Raw genomic sequence first — 22,619 nt, forward strand, 5'->3', positions numbered from 1 at the left:
TCTCTTGCTGGGCGATCAACTTTAGTCCAATCAACGTTGACCACTATAGTTAACTATAGTATGCAAACGGCTAAAATTCCAAGATCGGTATGTGACTCTATTGATAGAAAGTCTCGTCATTTTTTATGGGGAGGAAATAAAGAGAAAAAATCAACACACCTTATATCTTGGGAGAATATACAAAAACCCAAGTCTATAGGTGGAGTCGGTATACAATCAGCTCGACAAGCGAACGCGACCTTCCTTACAAAACTGGGTTGGAAAGTACTTTTTGAACCTACAAGTCTATGGTCTCAAACCCTAAGAGCTCAATATTGCAACAACCGTTGTGATATCGACATTTTTCAAGCGAAGAATAACATGTCAAATGTTTGGACCGGAATTTCGTCTCAAGCAAAAACAATTGTTAGGGGCACAGCAACAAACGGTCGTCGAACTTTGTTTTGGGATCATAAATGGATGGACGGGTTATGCCTATCTGACCACGCCATGGCTCATATCCCCGATAATATCCTAGGCATGATGGTTAGTGAGATGTGGAGTAGTAATCATGGATGGAAATGGGAATTATTTTCTGACCTCTTACCATAAGAAATACTTCAAAAAATAACTTCTATCTCCCTAGCCATCGACCCAGACCTTGAAGATTCGCTATACTGGGTAGGCACGAGCTCTGGGAAGTTCACTCTGAAATCGGCATTTGGTTTCCTGAAAGGCTAAGATAGCTCGTCCCAACCCGAGTCCTTGGTTTGGCGCAAAATATGGCGATTACCATTTCAACAAAGAATACGGATGTTCTTATGGCTAGCTGCTCATGAGAGGCATATGGTTAATGTTAATCGAGTCAAAAGAAATATGGGTGATGATCATATATGCCCGAGATGCGAAGTAAATGAAGAAACAACGGAGCATCTTCTCCGATTGTGTTTGGTCTCAAGGCAAATCTGGTCTTTAATAGGTATTGACAATTCTAATCAATCCTTTTATAATTCTTCTTTTACAGATTGGTTATGCAAAAGTGCAAGCAATGATGTCTTTACGTCAGATGCGGATTGGCCTCTTTACTTCGCATTAACATGTTGGTGGATATGGCGATGGAGAAAAAATATTGTTTTTGGCCGCGAAACCGAGAACCCGACTCAACCCCGAGCCTTTATCTACCGTCAAGTCGAGTTAACCAAGCACGCTTTTGATCGATTCGATTTCCTAGTACCGCAACCTCAACCTCTTCACTCAGAAATTTTCATTCGGTGGCTCCCTCCTCCACATACTTGGTTGCTAATGAACACCGATGGAGCTTCAAAAGGGAATCCGGGTCCAGTCGGTGGTGGAGGCATTATTGAGGATGAAACGGGTAATTTTATTACTGCTTTCTATTTGTCGTGTGGCAATTACTCATCTATGAAAGCCGAGTTATTAGCTCTCCTTGCGGGTTTGGAAAGGGCAAAGTCTATTCACATAAGAAAGTTACTCATCCACATGGATAATTCTCCTTGCGTTAAACTTATTAATGAAGATCAACTCGTGAGTAACAGCTTGAAGGTTATTGTCAAGCGATGCAAGGAGTTAATACGGGAAGAGCATTGGACAGTCAGACTAGAGCATACGTATAGAGAAGCTAATAGGGCAGCCGATTTATTAGCAAACCAAGGAGTCTATTCTAGCACCACACCTACTCGTTTGGACAGTCCATCCGGCAGCTTAAGAACAATCCTTCGGGAAGATATTTTCAGGGTAGCTATTCTCCGTGTAATAGCTAATAGTTAATTTTCGGGGCTACGCCCCTCATTCGTACCAAAAAAAAAAACAAGCTCGGTAGGTTCTACCGCTCCACCAAAGGCCTTCGATTTGCTTCTTGCTATTCAAAGCGTCTTGCTTGTGACGGACAATATTCTTCACAAGCTGAAGACCTCTTACAATAAAGCAAGTGGGTTGACAAGTGAGAGGGAAAATGGAGCATCCACGCATATTGTCACTTGCATCTTGTGAGAGGGGTACTATCCGTCTTCAGCTTGTGACGAATAGTGCCCGTCTTCAATGAGATTTTGTGTTTACTATTTAGCTTGTAATCCAAGCATAACTTTCATGTTGATTGACATTTGCATTGTTGTCAGTTTATTGATTTTCGAGCACATCAAAGCTTGCAAAAATGCATATACGGTGTTTATAGAATTTTATCTTTTAATATACTATATTTATAGAGTGTAAATTGACAATTTATTATTTTTTTACGTTTTTCATCGTATTTTGATTTGAGAGGAAAAGAAAACAATTTAACTAATACTCATTACATGAAATGTGTTTTAATGGAAAAAAGCTCTTACAAAGATTTAATGATTTTGTTTTATAACTTTTTTAATAGCATATCTTTTAGCTACAAATTATCTTCTCGAGAACGAAATTTTTATCATAAAAAACCTAGAAGCAACTCTTAAATTGGGAATTATATTGAAATAGGAAAGAAAATAAGAAATTATATCAAAATAGGGGAAATATTTTAGGCGGGAAAACTTTGAATTTTTCCTATTCATTTAGTATATAGGGGATTGTCAACATTAGTCGGTCGTGTCATCTTATTAAACACAAGCAAGCAACAAATTAGCACCTAACATGTAAACATATACAAGTAGACTACCAAATTAGGTAACTTCTGGGTGACTTTTGAATTGTGGATCAGCCTTATCGGGTTGGGTAACTTTACGAGGTCTAATCTTGATCTCCATTTAAAGAAATTTTCAATACTATTTACGCTAATTACTAATGACGGACACTATCCGTTTATATCTGTAGACGGACAGGGGCAGACCCACCTAGTAGCAAGAGGTGGCGACCGCTACCCCAAACGTAAAATAATTGGTTGATTGAACGGATTTTTACTACCTCAAATATTGCTAAATAGTAGATAAATATATATACGTGCATTATATATGTATTAAATATCAAGTGGTACATTGGTAAAGGCATTGACTTTTCACCTATAGGTCGTGGGTTCGACTTCCATTGTATGCATATTCTCTCTATTTTTTTTTCGCTACCCCGAACTTTAAATCCGTATAAACGGATAATATCCATCTATAATGAGAATGAAATGAGGCCATAAATACGAATGTACAAGTGTACTACCCGTCGAAATTTGTATTGAATTTTATCAGTAAAGCTTGTAAATTCAATGGTCAAAATTGGAGGCCCGATTCCGCCGCCCGTGGTCGTCCGGGCTATTAGACGCCCTGTCGGCTGTCCCAATATAAGCTTAAAGTTTCGATTAAAATACGAATAATTATTTGGATTTATGGGAGTTGTTTAAGACAGCTAGTTAGCTAGATATTTTACGACGTTTTAAGCGTGTTTTTTTAATCTTAGACGTGATTCTCTATAAGCTTACTGTATACGGCTATACTCCGTATATCATAACTTCACTTGCTACCAAAAATCAAATATCACAAATTTCATTCATATTATATATGGCTACTACTCTTCTTGCACCTTCTCTTATTTTTTCGCCCTCGAACAACATGAGAAATGTTCAGGCAAAGGTATCGGTAACCACATTAGATGACTCCTCTGCGATTCCGGACTCGGAATTAGAATTAAAATCCCATAGGATTTGGTTGTCAAATGTAGTAGTTAGAAAGCCAAAAGAAAAAAGAAAATGGCATGTAAATGGTGTACGAAGGTTAATAGTCGTGGGTATGGTACATGGATTAGCTATGTTTGCACCGTTGACTTTTAACTGGGCTGCACTTTGGGTGGCTCTTGTTTTATATCTGTTGACCGGGATGTTGGGTGTTACGCTGTCGTTTCATAGAAATTTGACGCACCGGAGTTTTCAACTTGCTAAATGGCTCGAGTACTTGCTTGCCTACTTTGGTTCCCTAGCACTCCAGGTTTGTTGCTTATCTCGGTATGATTAATTTTCGGATAATTTCCATGTATTGAGATTTACACTTTCTCAACTAAACATCCTTACTTTTGTCAAAAAAAAAAAAAGAAATTAACTTGTCTTATTGCTTAGTAACAAGATTTAAAAGCCTCGAATTTTTCTGATATCTTAGAATGGAGTTACAACCCGTTAAAGTTTATTCGTTTAAGAACCTTTGATCGGCTTTCCGAGATCTGCGATTTTAGAAAAAAAATCGCGGTTTTATGAAATCGTGACTAAGAGAGATGAACGGTTAAATTAATTTTTGAGAGAAATAGGGGCATTTGGGAAAAAATAAGGCCATGTTCTTTTGGACTTAAATTCACTTTATTTATGTTCACTTCAGATCATATAAGTTCAGTTCAGTTCAGATTCTATAAGTTTAGTTCAGTTCAGATCCTATAAGTTTAAATTTGATCCTATAAGTTCAGTTCAGTTCAGACCCTATAAGTTCAGTTCAGTTCAGATCCTATAAGTTCAGTTCAGTTCAGATCCAATAAATTCAGATCTAATAAATTCAGTTAAGAAAAGATATATACAGAGTATTATTTTTAAAACCGATGCGAAAATATTTGACATTAATTATTCGATACATATACACATTATTATTTTTAAAACAAAATTATCACTCATCTCATTATCTTTTATCATAATGTAATCGTAGTATAATGTATGAACAAACCAATGTATGTAAAGCAGATAATTGTTACGGAGTATTATTTTACCTTGTGTTTTAGACTATTTGTTTTATTAATGCTCTCGCTTGGCTGCCCAATAATTTCTTGTAAAAATTTTGTTTGATCACAATCAAAATTTGCGTTTTTTTATAATAATAATAGTAGTAGTAATAATAATGTGGGAGCCCAGATTGTTAAGGGGATGGGAGCCCTGATTGTGTCTCGGCTACCCACTAATTTCTTATAAAAATTGACTTGATTTTAATAAAAGTTGCAGTATTTATAATAATAATAACAACAACAATAATAGTAATAATAATAATAATAACAATAACAATAATTTCTTATAAAAAATTGGTTAATCTTAATAAAAATTCGTATTTATTAAAAAAAATATTAATAACAATAACAATAACCATAACCATAACCATAACAATAATAATAGTTAAGTTAATTAAATTAAATTAAGTTAAGTTAATTTAAATTCGGACTCTGTAAGTTTAGTTCAGATCCTATAAGTTCAGTTCAGATCCTATAAGTTCAGTTTAGTTCAGATCTTATAAGTTCAGTTCAGTTCAGATCCTATAAGTTTAGTTTAGTTCAGTTCAGTTCATATAATTTCAGTTCAATTCAGATCCTTTAAATTCAGTTCAGATCCTATAAGTTATGTTCAGTTCTGTTCAGATCCTATAAGTTCAGTTCAGTTTAGTTCAGATCGGTTTTATTTCAAAAGAACAGGGCCTTAAAGTCACTTAATTTAAGTTCACTCTAGATCCTAAAAGTCCAAAAGAACAGGGCCTTGCCATCCCAGCACTCGATTTGCTTTGAAATTTTCGAACCACAAAGATGCATTCTTCACCAATTTCAGAATAGCATATTTGCAACGCTTCTCATCAGAAACATCCTTGAACTCAAACAATCGCTCCATCTTTCGTTCCCATTCAAGGTAGTCCTCGGGATCAGTGCCTCCGTCAAACTCAGGTAACTTCATCACCTTAAACTCATCTACAACAGGCCGCCTTATAGGACCACGACCAACATCTTTTGGCACATTTCTCAACAAGTCACGCAATTGGCGAAGTAAATTGTTGTCGAAATCACATTTCTCAACAAGTAACACGGATGAACAGTAACGATGAATAATATGACGATGAACAGTAACACGGATGAACAGTAATGATGAATAGTATGATAATGAACAGTAACACGGATGAACAGTACAATCACGAACCAAGAAAGGGATATTTAGCCTTGAGATTCGACCTGAATTCGCAGCTAATAACGAAGGAGTTCGGAGCCCAAACAACAATCGCGAAAGACTTGAAGTACGTTCTCAAATCTAGGGTTTGGTGATCAAATTGATCAGGTTTTATGAGTTTTTATTAATCGTTCAATGAGAAATATGCAGCACACATCTATGCCTTATATAGGCCACACTTTAGGTTACAATAGCTGATCTTAAAGATCTTATTCTTGACAAATAAGAAAGCTAATAACATAATAGGGAAATAAGTAAATATCTTACAGCTAGAATAAGAAAATACGGAATAAGGAAATAAAGGAATATGGAAATAACTAATAAAAAACTCCACACGCCCAACTCCAATCCACACGTCTAAAGCTAGCTCGGACTCTCAACATATAGAACCCCGACTCCCTGGACATGGGAATCCGAGCCCAAGGAAGTCCCCATTTGAGAATTAGCAACAATCAGCTCATGTTCACTCGTTGGTCCAATTGTAACCTCTTCGGCATCCATAAGCGCATCAGCCCCCACTCGATCGAGTACTCCTCCTACTCGATCGAGTTGCACAAAACAGCAGCTACTACTCAACTTTGCCATATACCCACTCGATCAAGTTGTCCCTACTCGATCGAGTCCACCCTACTCGATCGAGTATCCCCCACTCGATCGAGTCATGCCGACTTTTCTAGATACCCGCATGCTTAACTTAATAACGTTTCGCAACAAAAAGATATATACGTATGTTGAACCATATAGAATATATGTTTATATTTTGATGATGTCAAGAGTACTTTGTATTATATATACTCGTTGGGCGTAATTATTTGTTTAATCTCTTCAGATTAGACTTATTATTTGTAAAGCCTAAATAATTATGATGAAAGTATACAAGAACGTATTGTGATCAAGCCCTAAATCAAGGATCAAGATACTACAAGTTAGTAAAAGAATTATTCAAGCACCATGAGAAGATGAAGCTCATCTAAAGGATGATCAAGCTTGGATGATGAAGTAGCCTACATTTGAAGATCTCCTAAGAAGATTAGAATAAGCGTAGGTGATTATCTCGTAATGGTAACATAAGAATTGGTTTCTTATGTTAGTAAAGTTATAGCTTCACAACTATAACATTACTTCTGTAGGAGCTCAATGTTATAGCTCTTCTACTATAACATTGAGATGCTAAGCTTATATAACGCACGACTTGAGAAGTTTTCAAATTGTTTTTGAAAAACGATTTTGGTTCTTTTTAAATGTTTTAGCAAAAAGTATTTAATTAACGAGGAAGCCCACATTCATATTAAGTGTGGTTTTATTTTAATCTTATGATTAGTAATTATGTTGAATCAACTTATGAGTTGAGTCATACTACTAATTAGGGTTTCTAATATTGCATACTCTTAAACCCTAAATCTAACCTAACATCAAGCTATGGTTTTCATGAAAAACGAGGCATATGAGCCGTGTTGATTTTATGTGAGCTTAAGGATAAAAGTTGTTTTAACATATCTTTTATATTTAACTTGATATGGTTATTTATGATAAGTATATTTTTTTATGGAAAATCTTATCATGTCTTAAGATTTAAGGAAAGAATAATAGGAGAATAATTTATAAATTATCTTTTGGAATATTCTCTATTATATCTTTGGGTTTTAAGGAAAGAAATAACAAAGATATGATTTGTTTACATATCTGATATTTCGGCCATTAGGGTTTCGTGGAAATCGTGTGCCTTGCCTCCTCTCTTGCTATAAATACTTTACTCTTTACTACATTTGAAAGTAAGACCTTTGAGCATAAATTTGATTTTATTTTAAAAGCAAAAACCGTGTTTTACAAGCAAAAACCGTTTTGTTATTTTGAAAAGGTCGTGCGTCATATATACTTGTGCATTCGTTCTGTTGTTATCGTTATAAGATAATAGTTCTTAATTGATTTCTTATTCGTTCATTAACGTGAACTTTTAGTAGAATCATTACTGCTTTCTTATTAGCGTAAGTTAGTCACTCAAGTATTTAATGGTACTCACTTGAGTTACAACTAGAGTTAGTTGTACGAGTTGGGTTAGTAAATTTGTAATCCGTAGAAAGGTACTAAATTTATTAATCGAGAATAGTGGACGTAGGTTTCGATTTGTGAAACTGAACCAATTCAAAAATACGCGTCTCTCTTTCTTTCTTTCTTGCGTTTATTTGCATTGTTTTAATTCGTTAATTAATTGATTAGTTAAAGTTTAATCAATAAACTTTAAATAATTAATTATACCCGTGCAATCGAAAAAGTAGGTTAAAGTTTTTAATCCTCAATTCACCCCCCTCTTGAGTATTTCGGATCGATAGACTCTTCAACGTATACATCAAACGCAAACATCCTATTCACATGTTACTATTATGCCATATTATAAACCAACTATCATGCAACATGCTTATTCACAACACCTTATCATATATATCCAATTCATCTTCTTCCACCACATTCTCCATCCTACCCTAAGCATTTTCCAACATTTCCATACAATATATTATCCAACATATTCAATTAAACACTAGTAAACACATAGAGATCCCATGACACCCCATAGTGACCGATTTAAAGTTGTAGGGCGAGTTCATGACTTTAGGACGTCTCCCAAGTCTTAGAATTAGCTCCTAACAACTTCTACCCGGGTTCATTTTAGTTTGACTTCATAGGTTCATTAGATTCATTAGTTACAGGTTCCAAAATCGTCGCTCTGATACCACTTCGTAACACCCCCATGCACCAAGGTGCCTTACTAAGACCACTTAATGCACGAAACTGCTACCATCTCGGTTACCTGAGGCAATGTATATAAAAAAGACCATAAACCAACGTACTTTATTATATAAGTTTAAAGCGATGCATAACCAAAATCCAAAACTGTTAAAAGAGATACAAATGTTCCAAATCCCAAAACCAACTAAAAGAAATGTAAAGTTTGATAACACAGCGGAAGACTCTAGATGACACGTGGTGACTCAATCCTAGCTATCCGTTGCGCATCCATCTCATACCTGCTCAATAACTGCTCACCATCCCCGAATGGATCACCACAGTTTTTAAAACAATTAATCAGGGTCAGTTACTGATTACACAATATAAGATAAAGTAAGATCAACAATACATACAATCCTCCAACACCATTACATCACCAATAACCTGACTAGCCTGAAGGTCTAGTCCTCCCAGATTACGGCCGCAACCAGTAATCCACACCGCCAGTGAGGGACCACAACCGTCCCACCTAAGCCTCGCTCATCAATACCGAGCACAAACCCATGTTCCTTAATGTGCACATCCCCTCTTGTGGCGGGTTCCACAAGGGGCGAATCAAGAGCGTGAAGCCACTCCCGCAAGTGACTGCACTCAGCCGAGGATGCACCTCGCGAATCACAGACAAATAACACAACCAACTACAACATCAACAATTACCAATTCAATGCGATATAAATCAATAACAACAATCAACCATAAACAATCAAACAACCATCTAATACACATGTAACCAATAACTGAATAGAAAATCCTACCTGGAAAAGCAATCACCAATATCGTCACAATCAACTAATCAGAAACGTTCTTCTACGAAATCACCTCTTATCAATCATACAGTCATACAATTACCATCTAATATCAAAAATACACCCCCAATCTACTGAATTAGGGTTTCAACCAAAATCAATGAAATAACATAGAAACTATACTAGGATCTTACCCACAACGCGACGGTCTCAACGGAGTACAGAACTCTAGATTCCGACGTCACAAGCCTTAGGATTCGATAGCAATGCGAAAGAGAGAAGTAACATAACTTGTTTTTATCTTTGTGAAGTTTAGAATAGGGTAAAAAGTGAAAAAAACCGACGAAAGGTATATATATATATCTTTCTCGCATTGCTATCAAAACCCGGCAAAGTAATCCCGTAAAACCGACTTACTCGATCGAGTAAGTGACTTACTCGATCGAGTGCCTTCTACTCGATCGAGTACCCATCAGACAGAACACTGTTTCGTAACCAAAACTCACTTACTCGACAGAGTAAGCCTTACTCGATAGAGTATCCAACAGTACAGAAAACCGCAGTATTACAATAATAGCACAATTTCTGGAATATGTTTAAATTGAAATATGGCGGGAGTAATAAAGAATTTGAGAGAATATTAATTGTACAATTTTTGTGAGACCCTTTTCTACCCAAGTTATATCGTCATGAATTAGTGGTTTTAGTTTGTTAAGGTAAGAAATCAACTATATAGTAATCAACGTTTATTTAACATGTATGAAATTGATTTCCAACCACACCTACTAATATAAAACATTTAATATAAGATTTAATATTTAGTTCTTATTCTAAATATAATCCAATATAATTCTATTTAATTTTAACTTATTTCAGTTCAAAATAGAGTATATTCATAACGTAACATGAAAAAGGATTTATATGATATTTAATATTTTTTAATGAGTGTGCTTTCAAACAACCAGGGAGACCCAATTGGATGGGTAAGGACACATAGATACCACCATAAGTATACGGACACTAAACGAGATCCTCATAGTCCACTTGAAGGATTCTGGTACAGTCATATTAGTTGGATCTTTGACGCCACTGCCCTTGCGGAAAAGGTAATGCTTATGTTGAATTATATTATGGAATGTCATCATATTTACTAATATAAAAGGTTAATAGAATCATACTATTTTATTTTGCACTAATATTAAGAAAAGTATGTCTACTACTCCATATGATGTTTTACCTAGTACAAATGATGTCCCGGGATCCCAGACCATTCCTTTCAAGTAATTGACTCATTGATTAGTTACATCATGTTGGATTTTATATCCCGCATCTTTAATCCTTGACTTAAATTGACGGGTCTAGATAAAATCTGAAATTCATATATACGGAAAAATAAAAATTAGGTCTAATGTTATTGAACTAGGTCTAATATATATTCCCATTTGCTCTGTTTTTAGGAAATATTAATCAATTGTTATCTAATTTCATTAATGCTAAGTTGTTTCTTACAAATTGAAATAAACTTTCTAAAAAAGATTTTGGGTCATTTGACTCGTCCAGGTTGAAAATTTTATGTTTTGTATATGACCAAAAAATTACTGTCTTCTACCCTCAGTCTACGTGTCAGAAACAATAAATAAATATTGATTGAAACAAAAAAAATTCTGATTTATATAATTAAGATATCTATCTAGTTCTTTCTAGGTTGCGTTTGCGTATTAATTGAGGCCGACAACAATGATCAACTACTTCGAACGGTTTAAATTGTAATATTACAGATTTCGTACTCATATGCACCTATTATTTTCAGCGATGTGAATCATGCATTGTAAAAGACTTAAAGGGACAGAAGTTTTACAAGTTTATGAGGAGTACATACTTGTTACACCATTTTGCTCTTGGACTACTTCTCTATGCTTTGGGAGGATTTCCGTATGTTGTATGGGGGATGGTGAGTAACCACTCTCTATAACTATTTTGGTATATGTACTTAAGTCTTGTTTTAGTCTAAATAATAAGAAATAGCAATAACTTTTGTATAACTTCTTAAATAATACTAGTTTTGATACATATGCAACACATCGGCAATTTCTTATCTAATTGTCTGAATTTCTTTAAAATAATCTCTTTGATTCACTTAAAACTGGTTTTCTTATGTATTCTCTAATAACACAAAAATCTTATAAACTCATGGTTAAGATGATTCACTTAAAACAAACTCATACGCAACCCATCAACTTTTTATTCTCCATGTTATTTCTAAAATTATATGTACCTTGATAAAAAATTAATATAAAATACCATCAGCCACTAAAAATTATTACACACCAAAACGAATAACTTCAAAGCTGACATTTGAATTATAAATCAGTGTACATAAAATTAGAAGAGATGAAATATGATTTTTTTCTGTATACAAAATAATACTCAAAACACACTACTTGGGTCATTCAACTCCACATTACACCTATTCCTATTTGGGTCATTCAACTCCACTTTGCACCTTTCTAAAAATGGCAAACTAAAGGTCCATATTGTCCTAATTAGACAAGCATATTTACATAAAATGCCACTCAATAACCCTTTCTAATTGGACAAGCATATAATAAAACATTTTTACTTTCACTTGTTGTACTTTTTATTGTTTTCTACTACTTTTCTTAATACTTGTGCATAAAGCATAAGTGTAATGTAGAGTTGAATGGAGAGAGTATTAGCTTACTCAAGACATTCTAATAAACAATTATGTATTAAAAACAACCCGTATATTGTCGTTGTACTCTTTTAAAGTTCTATGAATTATCAACCTAACACTAAATTTAGTAAATAAAATGTGTCATTCACTATTTCTGTAAACCGTTATAACTCAATATGTGTGTACCCAAATAATCACTATATAAAACAAAATCAATATAATAGACACGTATCTAGAAATGGGAACACCATTTATAAAAACACAAATCATAAAAATAGAAATAAAGAATAACATAGACATAATATTATTTACAATTTAAATCGCAATATATAATAAACTTCTATTTTTACAACATTACGTACCTACCACAAAATTAGACCACTTTCAAACACTTCCTATTCATCATATTATATGCTCCGCTCTTCGTAATATCTAAGACGTTAAGAACATTTATTTCAAAAAAAAAGTCTGATTACTTCATCAATTTTATGAGGTATACAATATTATGTATGAAAATGCGTTGTAAATTTGTTTTCTTATAAAAGGTTGATCGTTATTCTCCAATTTGAAGAATACGGACTTAAGGATTATTAACTCTAAACTCTGTGAGTGTGTTATAGCCTAAACAAAAAAGCACGCACAAAAAACTCGTTAATACTCCATAATTATTATGACTCAGAAATAGAAAAAATATACATGTTTGTGGAGGAAGAAAAGAAAGATCCTCTATTATGTCGCCCATGTAATACATTTTTTATACTCAATACTATATATAGACGACGATTTGTGGGCATGTGATGAATTGAATCGACATAAGAAAAGTGTGTACAAATTCACTCTCCATCTCTTGTTATATTTTAGAGAGTAATAATTTTTTTTTGTGATGGTCTGGTCGATCGAAGTGCTTCTATAATATCTAATATCATGAATTACTTAAGATAAGGACCTATACTATACGTTGAAAATCTTACCGGACTTAGGACTCGACATGGGTGGATTCGAAAATAAACCGACTTAACCCAAACCTACTAAATCAGAAAGTATCTGAACTAGAGGTGCCCTATTTGCTTTAACCTGTACAAATTACCAGTTGGAGACTAAAGGGTCTTTTGCCAAAATGACTATTCTAGTAAAACTAATTACCATAATAACCATTTTCGAAAATTATTTTCCAATATAACCACTTTTGCAACACTACTTTCCTAATTGACCAAAAAGGAAATATATGAAAAACATTAATTTAGCAACTCCATGTGGACCAAGGCCACACGCGCACCTGCGCATCCAGTTGAAAACCTTTAAGGCGGCGACACTTCTCCCATGGAACGCCGGTGCGAGCCAAAACACGTCATGAGCCGTTACCGATTTGAAAGGCATTGAAACTGGTGAAAGGTTTAAACAAGCCTGCATTTGTGGAGTCACCACCAATTTTTATGGAAGATTGAACCGTTCGAATACCTCGTGCCATTTCAAGACACATAGTAGTAACATGAACACTAAGAAATCCGTTACCCTTAGCATTCTATGTCTAGAATGACTCTCGCGATGCCAATGAACACGGATGCTCACAGATATCTGAGTATGGGTGAGGGTACATATTAGGAAGCTCTTTATTTCAACACCTAATCCCGCCCGCCTCGATAGCGGCTTCTACTAATGGTCGGGGAAGTCATTTGTACTTGATATGTTGTTGATATAATACATGCAATGAAATATCCAATGTTTTATTCCTAGCATGTGAATTTAGACTAAGTCGGTTAACATACAATCTATTGATACATTTTCTCTAGGCGTCAGATATGTTTTGTATACTTAACACGGTTTTAGAAATTGATTTTTATGAATGATTAAAAGGTAATTGGCATCATACAATATACAAATGTAAAAAAAAAAAAAATTACAAAATTAAATAGAATTTTACACCCTCAGACTTACATGTTACCGTCGTGAGATTTAACTAAAGTCGGCTTTTTAGTGGTAACCCGACTCGATATATGCAAACATGAAAGTGCCCTTGAAAAATTATTTTAAAAGATTGATTTAATCTGATTGTGTAGTGGTTAAATTGGTCGGTCATGCATAACGAGACTCGTACCCAGAAGGATCTGGGATTACGTAGTCGAGTGATCAAGCACGTAGGTGTTAATAGCAAAAGCTCATGGTCCTAGAATGCAAAGGGAGAAGAGAAGGGTGGACACTCGCGTGAAAAATATGTGAGACGAAGACCTCTATTTATACTAATCACGAGGGGGGGGTGTTTAGTAAAGGAAATAGGAAAAATAGACCATTCCCCAAGCAAGCGCTTAGATGCAGAGCTTGCGTAAAACAAAATTTACCCTGGATAAGTGGCGCAGCAAGTGCTACGCTCCCAGAAGAGGCGCATCACTTGGTGCGTCCTTTCTCGGGTAGTTTCCTCCTGCGCAAGAAAGCGCGTCTGACAGTCTGTGATATTTTGGATATACCTTTCTCTACAAGTTTTGGATTAAGGTGATTTTGGTGGCGTTGGAAAGTTAAGACAAAAATATAGAACGTTTTGTGAAATAGGCCAAACCCAAAAAAGTCGTTATCACCTCAAAAAACGGGCCTAAAGTTCGGGTTGTCGTATTTAGCTAAAATGAAATGCACATTTTGTAATATAAACTTAAGTTTAGCCTAAGGAAGTGACATTAGACATAATCTCGACATTTAATGATATGCTAACCTTTTTAGACAAGCACATTGCTTTGACTCGGGATTGACGGTTTCAGGAAGGTAAATGACGGTTTTACCCCCAGACTCCGATTTGACTCTAATTACTAACAAAACGACCATAATGACACCTAGATAACAACCATGGGCTAGATACAAGTGTATGAGTTACCTTTTATTAACCGATTTACGAATCGTCATAAAATCGCGACATATGCTTAACATGAGGCCCAATCATCACTAAGTGTTTGACGGGAGGTGCAGAAATGATGTCTCTACACTCCACCATGACCACCATCTTCCAGTTTTCATAAGTGTTTGGACATTTGACACATTGGTTGATAATAAGAATAATTTTTACTAATGTTTTCGAGTTCTCGTCTCTTAGAAAATAACTCATGTCCTTTTAACTTTCCTTCTACCTCTCCATTAATAATATCTCTATTGCTAATCTTACGGATATGGTTAAGCCCCCTAATTCTATGACTTTGTTCCGATACCGAACATCCACTCGATCCTAAATAAGTAATAACACTATGAATTAGTGATTGCTAATTTATGAGTGTGATTGAACTATATCAAGAAGTCAACAACCACTATAAAAGTTGTAGTACTTCGTGCTTGTCGTTAATCCGAGATTGTGATACCCCAGTTCACGAGGAAGCCTTTAGCAAGACCTTCCTATCAAATGGGAGGGCTACCATCTCGGTTTTCCGAGGTAGCAAGCACCAAAGGAACTATTTAGAACGACATTTATTATAATTAGGTTTAGCTTTAGTGAAATGTAAATACAACTCCAACAAATTTTCAAAATTACTAAATTCAAAACCAAATACTTAAAACTATGTCAAAGTTATATCAAAATTACGACTAAGTCAAAGAATTATAAACTACGTGAAGACTCGCCCAAAGCACCTTCGTCTCAGCTAGCCATCTCAAATATCAAAACCTGTCAGAATGCAACGCTCGCTATTTGACGGAAATATCAAATGGATCACTGCAGATATCAAAACAGTTTATGGGTCAGTCTCAATAATACAAGTGATCACAAGACGATGTATATAAATATGCAATGCGAATGAATGAGAAGCACATATTACAACACCTCCTCCAAAACCGAATCCAAATCCACCTCAACCCAGTGATGGTATCGCAACACCGCCACCAACAGTTGGACCACATCTCAACAGTTATCTGCATCGCAACACGGTATACCGAGCCATGTTCACAACCCGGACCCCTGCTAGACTCGCATCGCGACACGAATCCCTCCTCCTCAGATCATTAACGTCTCCTTGAAGTGAGAAACTCCAAGGAGCAATCCAGGCGTGAGATGGTCTCCCGAACCGCCTCGCTGTCCTCTCCACCATAACACTACCACAATTCCACCAACATCCACATGTAAGAAAATATGCAACACAATATGCCAAGTATACCACTTTCACATTTATCACGAGTCTCAAGTATGCCATAACTCCATGTACCAACAATTACAACAATTATTAAGACACATATGCTAATTCTCATGATATGATGCAACTCCAACATTTATTATGAGACTAACAGCAATAATGACATATGCAAGCATTCATACTCTTATGAAACGAGTAGGGAAACCCTATTTTTTAGCAAATCTCTACAAGCACAAACACAATACTAGAAATCCTCCTCTATGACGTCTCCTCCTACAACTAAATCAAGAAATTCTTATCACAATAGGTTCCTACAACAATAATACATATATAATCCCCTATTACAACTATCTAATTACACAAATCCTTAATTAAAACACCAAAAAGACAAAAATTTCAATTATCACCAAATTCTAGGGTTTGGGTAACAAGAGAGATTAAAATTATAAGTAGAGACTCACAAGATGAAAAAGGCATGAAAAGATGAGGGATGATGTTAAATCTTCAAATCCAAGGTTGAATTTTCTCAAAATGAGATAGGAATGTTTTAGAGAGGCTTTAGAGAGATTTAGGGTTTACAAAAAGAGAGAAAACACTGTTTACGGGCTTATATAGCACTCTCTTAATACATGGAACCATATTGTGAGTTTCTGGGCCTGAACCGAGGTACTCGGCCGAGTACTCGAGGGCACTCTGTCGAGTGCACTGAACTTGGTCGAGTAAACCAGCTACTCGGCCGAGTGCTACCTAGTCAGGATTTGCCCATAACACACTCGATCCACTCCGCTCGATCGAGTAAGGGTACTCGGTCGAGTACTCCTCCTTACTCAGTCGAGTGCACCAATCAAAAATCAGGAGTATTGCTCAAATTGCGACGACCATTAAAAAAAATTACTTCTACAAAAATCACTCCTACTCACGCTCCAATACAAGACCTTCTGCATGTATGAGAAATTGAGAACTGAAAGTTATTGAATTTGTAACAAGATTTATGCTTAGTATTATTTATGATGATTGCTAAGGTTAAAATAAGATAAATGATTGAATAGTTTCGGAATTTATGTTACTTTGGTTAATTCGGAATATAATTTTACAAAATGATTATTTTAACGGATAATTTGGCAAAAGACCTCATTTATATATGGATAATATGGTGGTGCAGGGTGTAAGGACAACATGTGTTTACCACGCTACATTTTTAGTGAACTCCGTCTGTCATGTATGGGGAAATCATGCTTGGAAAACCGGTGATTTATCTAAAAACAATTGGTAAGTGTTTCAAAGCAATTTTTGTTTACTATATATAAAACTCGAAATACTCAATTTTCCATTAGTATACCATCCTCTCTATTCCATCATGGATTCATGCTCTCTTGTTTTTATATTTGCAAATTGCATATAACAGAGTACCTAAATAAAGTCTCTAATATCCCTTTAATTATATGAATAATTACTCCCCTTATTCCACTATGGTCTTCCCATTTACTTTTTTGAGGTCAAAATTCATATATATATATATATATATATATACTTTGACCATTTAATATCGAAAAAGTATAAAATTTTGTATTTTCATATAATTAAATTTGTTATCAAAAGCTCTTTTATAAAATTATTATTTCAATAAAAAATAATAATATTTAGCTACAATAAAATATGCTCAAAGTATCGTCTCGACTACCATAAAAAAAAGGAAATGGGAAGAACATTATAAATGGAGGGATTATTAGAAAACTTGTACTATAAAGAAATATTTTATGAACTAAATATATCATAGCAGTTAATGATCATCTCGTAAATGTATCTTTTATTGTGTAATTGTTTGGTTGGTCATAAAATTATAATTCCATAAAATAAGTCTCTTAATAAGAGGTAGCTAGTCTAAAACCCGTACAAATTTATGCACGGTGTACTTTTTAAATGTTATTAATTTCAAAAAGTATAAAAACATAAATTTTCCATCAAGGCGTAATTAAAATGTGGTTATTTTAATAAAACTTTTTGCATTAAAAATCTATCCAAATCAAATTAGCATAAAATAATACGAAATATAATAATATCATCTTACGATGTACATTGACAAATACAGTAAATAATACTACAAACTAGGTAGTGCTCATGTTTTGCATGACAAGTTTTATAATTTTGTTATCGTTTATGATATAAATATATTTAAATTGTATTTTGGTACTTTGAATTTAGGTACATGCACAAAATAACAGAAATATGTATAATTGTATATGCATTTTCAACTTCTACGTAAATTGGACTCCCTCCTTTCCATATGTTTATCTCATTTTCTTTATACGCGGTCTCCTATAAGATACTTTTACATTATTTTACCTCCTTATATATTATAGTTATTGGTTGTAAATAATTTTATGGAAGGTTATTTTATAACAGGTAACTATGTACAAATCATATAATAAAATTATATATTTTATACTTTATAGATAAAAATGATAACTACCTATTATGAGATAGATCTCTCACACTAACATTAATAAGAGACCGCCTCTCTTTACATAGGTCTCTCACTAATATATATATTTTGTAGTAATTTCTAAAATTTAAATCTTAAAAAAGTATATGTATATGAAAATAAAGGAGATATTATTATTTTTAATCACATGTTTAAGGGTTTGTATTATTTTATATGTATATGAAAATGACATATGAAAGAAGTCGCCAGAGTAAATTTTGGTCAGTTAAGAAATCAGAGGTTTGTTAATTAGGTGGGTGGCATTGCTTACGATGGGAGAAGGTTGGCATAACAACCACCATGCGTTCGAGTACTCGGCTAGACATGGCTTGGAATGGTGGCAAGTCGATATAACTTGGTACATTATCAAGCTTCTTGAAGCTCTTGGTTTAGCCAGTGATGTCAAGGTACCAACCTTAGCCCAGAAACAACGTTTGTCATTTAAATTATAAATACGAGGATAAAAGATCTTATTAAAATGTATAAAAAAAACATAATCCACATATATGTGGTTGTTGTAATATACTAGTGTGGGGTGCCCAACTTCACCTGTGCTACATAAAATCACCATTTAAGTTTATTTTATATGAAATATGATTGTGATGGCTTGTTTAATTTATACGTGTACCATTTATAATCCATTGTTTTATGATTGAGATTAATTTTAAACTTACCAACCAAATCATAAGACATGTCCATTACTCTCGTTGCTACAACTCTTACCTTCACTATATTTAATGTTGTTACCGTGACTTTCACAATTTTTTTTTGTTACTACTGTTATTTTCATTACTCTCGTTGTAGTACTTTTACTTTTACTACTATCGTGCTATTACATTTATTCTAATTATTCATGTTATCATTATCTTGATATTTAAAACACCCCAAAAGATTGAGAGTAAAGTTGTCTCACATCCGAAAAATAAAGGGCTTGTGGTATGTTTATAAGAGATTCTACCCACCACATAGTAACAAGGTCTTATAATTTTGCGCTTAAGTGAGGACAATAATGTCTCAAATGTGTATATCTCATCTTATTGGATTTGTGTTACGACAGTGTCGAGTCGGGTGTTATAATAATTTTTAAAATTATGATTACGACAAAAAAAAATTATCAACCAAATTATGAAATATTCTGACTACTTTTGTTATTATTAACATTACTTTCATTATTCGTGTTACTTTAACTACTCTTGTTGCAACTATTGTTTTTTCATTATTCGCACCGCTACTATTGTTACTTTCATTACACCTGTTGCTACCATTGTTACTTTCATTATCTCCTAAGCTACTATTGTTAAAAAATAAATAATCATATTGACATCACAATGATAATCATCATTTCTAGTTAAGGAAAGTCATGTAAATTTTCTTAGGCTATGGTCTTTCATGTTGTAGACACGTCGGTTTTGCACCTCCGAAAAGTCACCTGATGATGATCGGACGACATGTTTAGCATATGTCGCGATTTTATGACAGTTCTTAAATTTGTAAATAAACGGTAGCTCAAACACTTGTGTCTTCCCCTTAGTCCTCATTTATGTGTCAATAAGTTCATTTTGACATTAAGTAGAATCAATTTCAAGTTCGGGTAAAAAACCGTCTCTATTTTCAGATCCCGTCTCGTTTCAAATCGGAATATGCTAAAAATCGTCACAAGATATTTTTAGAGTTTGAGTTCGATACACATATTCGGACTCTAACTCATAATATAATCAAACTCTATCCATTCCATGGGAACCCACTTTAACCCGTTTTTCCTTGAAAAGACAAATTTTCAAGAGAAAACACAGCAGGACTCGCGCCTCTTGGAAGGGTGATGCGTCTCTTCTTGAAGGTCACGCTTTTGTAAAAACGTGTTTTGTCTCCATTTTTTAACCTATTTCGCTATAAATAGAGACATTCAGTCTCCATATTTGGTACGTGAGTGTCCGCCACTTGTTTTCTCTCTTTGCATTCCAGACCGTCAACTGCTTTTTAACATCTACGTGCTTGACCAATCGACCATGTAAGCCCGATTCTATCGTAGTTCCCGTCATATTTGCATAGCTTGACCAATTTAACCAACTACACGTTCATATAATCAAACTAAATAAATCTAATTTAATTCTTTGTTAGTTCAAAGGCGCTTTCACCTAAATAAGTTCGAGTTACCACTGGAATCGATTTAGTTAAATCTCGCATTGCTAATATGTAAGTCTAAGGGTGTAATAACCCATATAATACCGTTTTTGTTGTCTTTGTCTTTCGTTCACGTTTGTACATTGCATATTGCCAAAACTGTCTTCTAATTATTTCATAAAACTAAGTGTTCAACGTAATAAAACATCTGAACCTGCCAGACACGATAAACGAAGGCATAAAAAGATGTATCCATTCGAAAAAACACACCATCTGATGCGCCCTTTTTACACAAATTCTTATTTCAGACGTTATATCCATCTGAAATGGTCAGACGGATACCATTTCTTCTCACAAAAAACCCATTTAGGGTGTGAGTGGGAAAGCACATGGAGCTGTCCCACCACCCATGGGCTTCTCACTTGTGAGAGGTCTTATTACGGTCTGAAATAAAACGGTCTGAAGCAAGACGGACTGCCCTTTTTAAGGGTCTGCTGGATATATTTTGCTTCGTTCTTTGTCTCGGTTTAGGTGCCTGATTCTTTGTTGATCCAAGGATCTCCCAGATCAATTTTTCAAGTTTCTTCCTTTATTTTCAACCTTTTTCTATTTAATTCCAAATTGTTTTTTTTTTTTTTTTTTTTTTTTTTTTTGCAAAAGAGATATCATTTCATTTTATAAAAGAAAGAAAACACAATTTGCAAAGTTCTATCACACTAGACTATACATCCTTTACAGTTTCTTATACGTTATATACAAAGACTCGCAAGAATCCTCGTATAATTAGGACTGTCCTTATTCTTTAACATTCGAACAACAAACAAAAACTTGATTTTTTTTAGTAACAAGAGCAACATCAGTTTTCATGTGATTAAACATACTATTGTTGTGTTCATACCATATTTGGTGAATTGTTGCTATTACTGTTACCTTAAACAAGGCTGATTTCTAATGCTTCCTCCTTCTAGCTAGACTAATCAATTTCCATTCATCTATAAGATCTTTTTCAGATTTCTGAATGCTCATCCATTGGAGTAGATTTGTCCATATTTCTTTAGAGAAAAAACAACTGGAAAAAAAATGAGAATGAGTTTCTTCCTTATGCTTACAAAGATAGCTTCTATTGGCTAATTGAAAGCCTCTCTTCTACATATTATCCACTGTAGCCAATTGTCCTTGAGCTGCCATAAAACTTATAACCTTGTTACTCGGAGAAATACTTAACTGATTTAAAACTTTAAACCGGACCTATTTACAGGGGCATGTCTAAGAAAGTATAAGCTTTCTTAAGATTAAACTTTCGATTAGTTGACCAGGTAGATATGAAGTGTTTAGCCTCATGCAAAGATCCTACCTTAGAGATGGAATAATCCCATGTAGCAATAATGCGATCCAGGCTAGGGGAATGATTGTCCTTAGCGTTAATGTTCCAAATATCATCATGATTAAACACATAAGCCTTATGTCATTTTGCCCACATTCCATTAGTGGACTCTTCCAATTGTCATATCCATTTAAAAAGTCAAGTTTTATTTCAAGAAATAATATATTTGACATTAAATCCTCCATTATCCCAAGGGGAGCTGATTTGCTTCCAACTTTTGAATTCCAATTTCATACCGCGTGCAAGAATTTCCCCAAAAAAGTCCTTACATAGCTTATTGAGCATTTTTACCACTTCCAGAGGTAGCAATTCACTTGAGCAGCAAAAGTTTTCTAGGCCAAATATTACTGAGTTTATTAGTTGGGCCTTGTCAGCATAGGAGAGTAAATGAGAAGTCCGGTGATGGATAAAATGTTGAACCATGGTGATAACATAGTCAAACATACTGACCAA

General features: G+C 34.4%; 1 protein-coding gene across 1 annotated transcript; it reads left to right on the top strand.

Annotated features, from left to right (window-relative positions):
* The first annotated feature begins 3,512 nt into the window (after positions 1–3,512).
* LOC141600969 (palmitoyl-monogalactosyldiacylglycerol delta-7 desaturase, chloroplastic-like) lies at positions 3,513–19,113 on the top strand. The gene is made up of 5 exons (XM_074421229.1): positions 3,513–3,884; positions 10,350–10,490; positions 11,195–11,335; positions 17,342–17,448; positions 18,915–19,113. The coding sequence occupies exons 1-5, from the start codon at positions 3,513–3,515 to the stop codon at positions 19,111–19,113; spliced, it is 960 nt and encodes a 319-aa protein (XP_074277330.1).
* Positions 19,114–22,619: the final 3,506 nt, after the last annotated feature.

Source organism: Silene latifolia, chromosome 9, assembly GCF_048544455.1.
Source record: "Silene latifolia isolate original U9 population chromosome 9, ASM4854445v1, whole genome shotgun sequence".
Classification (NCBI taxonomy): Eukaryota; Viridiplantae; Streptophyta; class Magnoliopsida; order Caryophyllales; family Caryophyllaceae; genus Silene; species Silene latifolia.

Excerpts from the sequence above, each read along its gene's own strand:
- LOC141600969 (XM_074421229.1), top strand. The coding sequence starts at position 3,513 with ATGAGAAATGTTCAGGCAAAGGTATCGGTAACCACATTAGATGACTCC. Across the intron at positions 10,491-11,194 it reads CCACTGCCCTTGCGGAAAAG|CGATGTGAATCATGCATTGT; the intron begins GTAATGCTTATG and ends TATTATTTTCAG. Across the intron at positions 17,449-18,914 it reads GATTTATCTAAAAACAATTG|GTGGGTGGCATTGCTTACGA; the intron begins GTAAGTGTTTCA and ends TTTGTTAATTAG.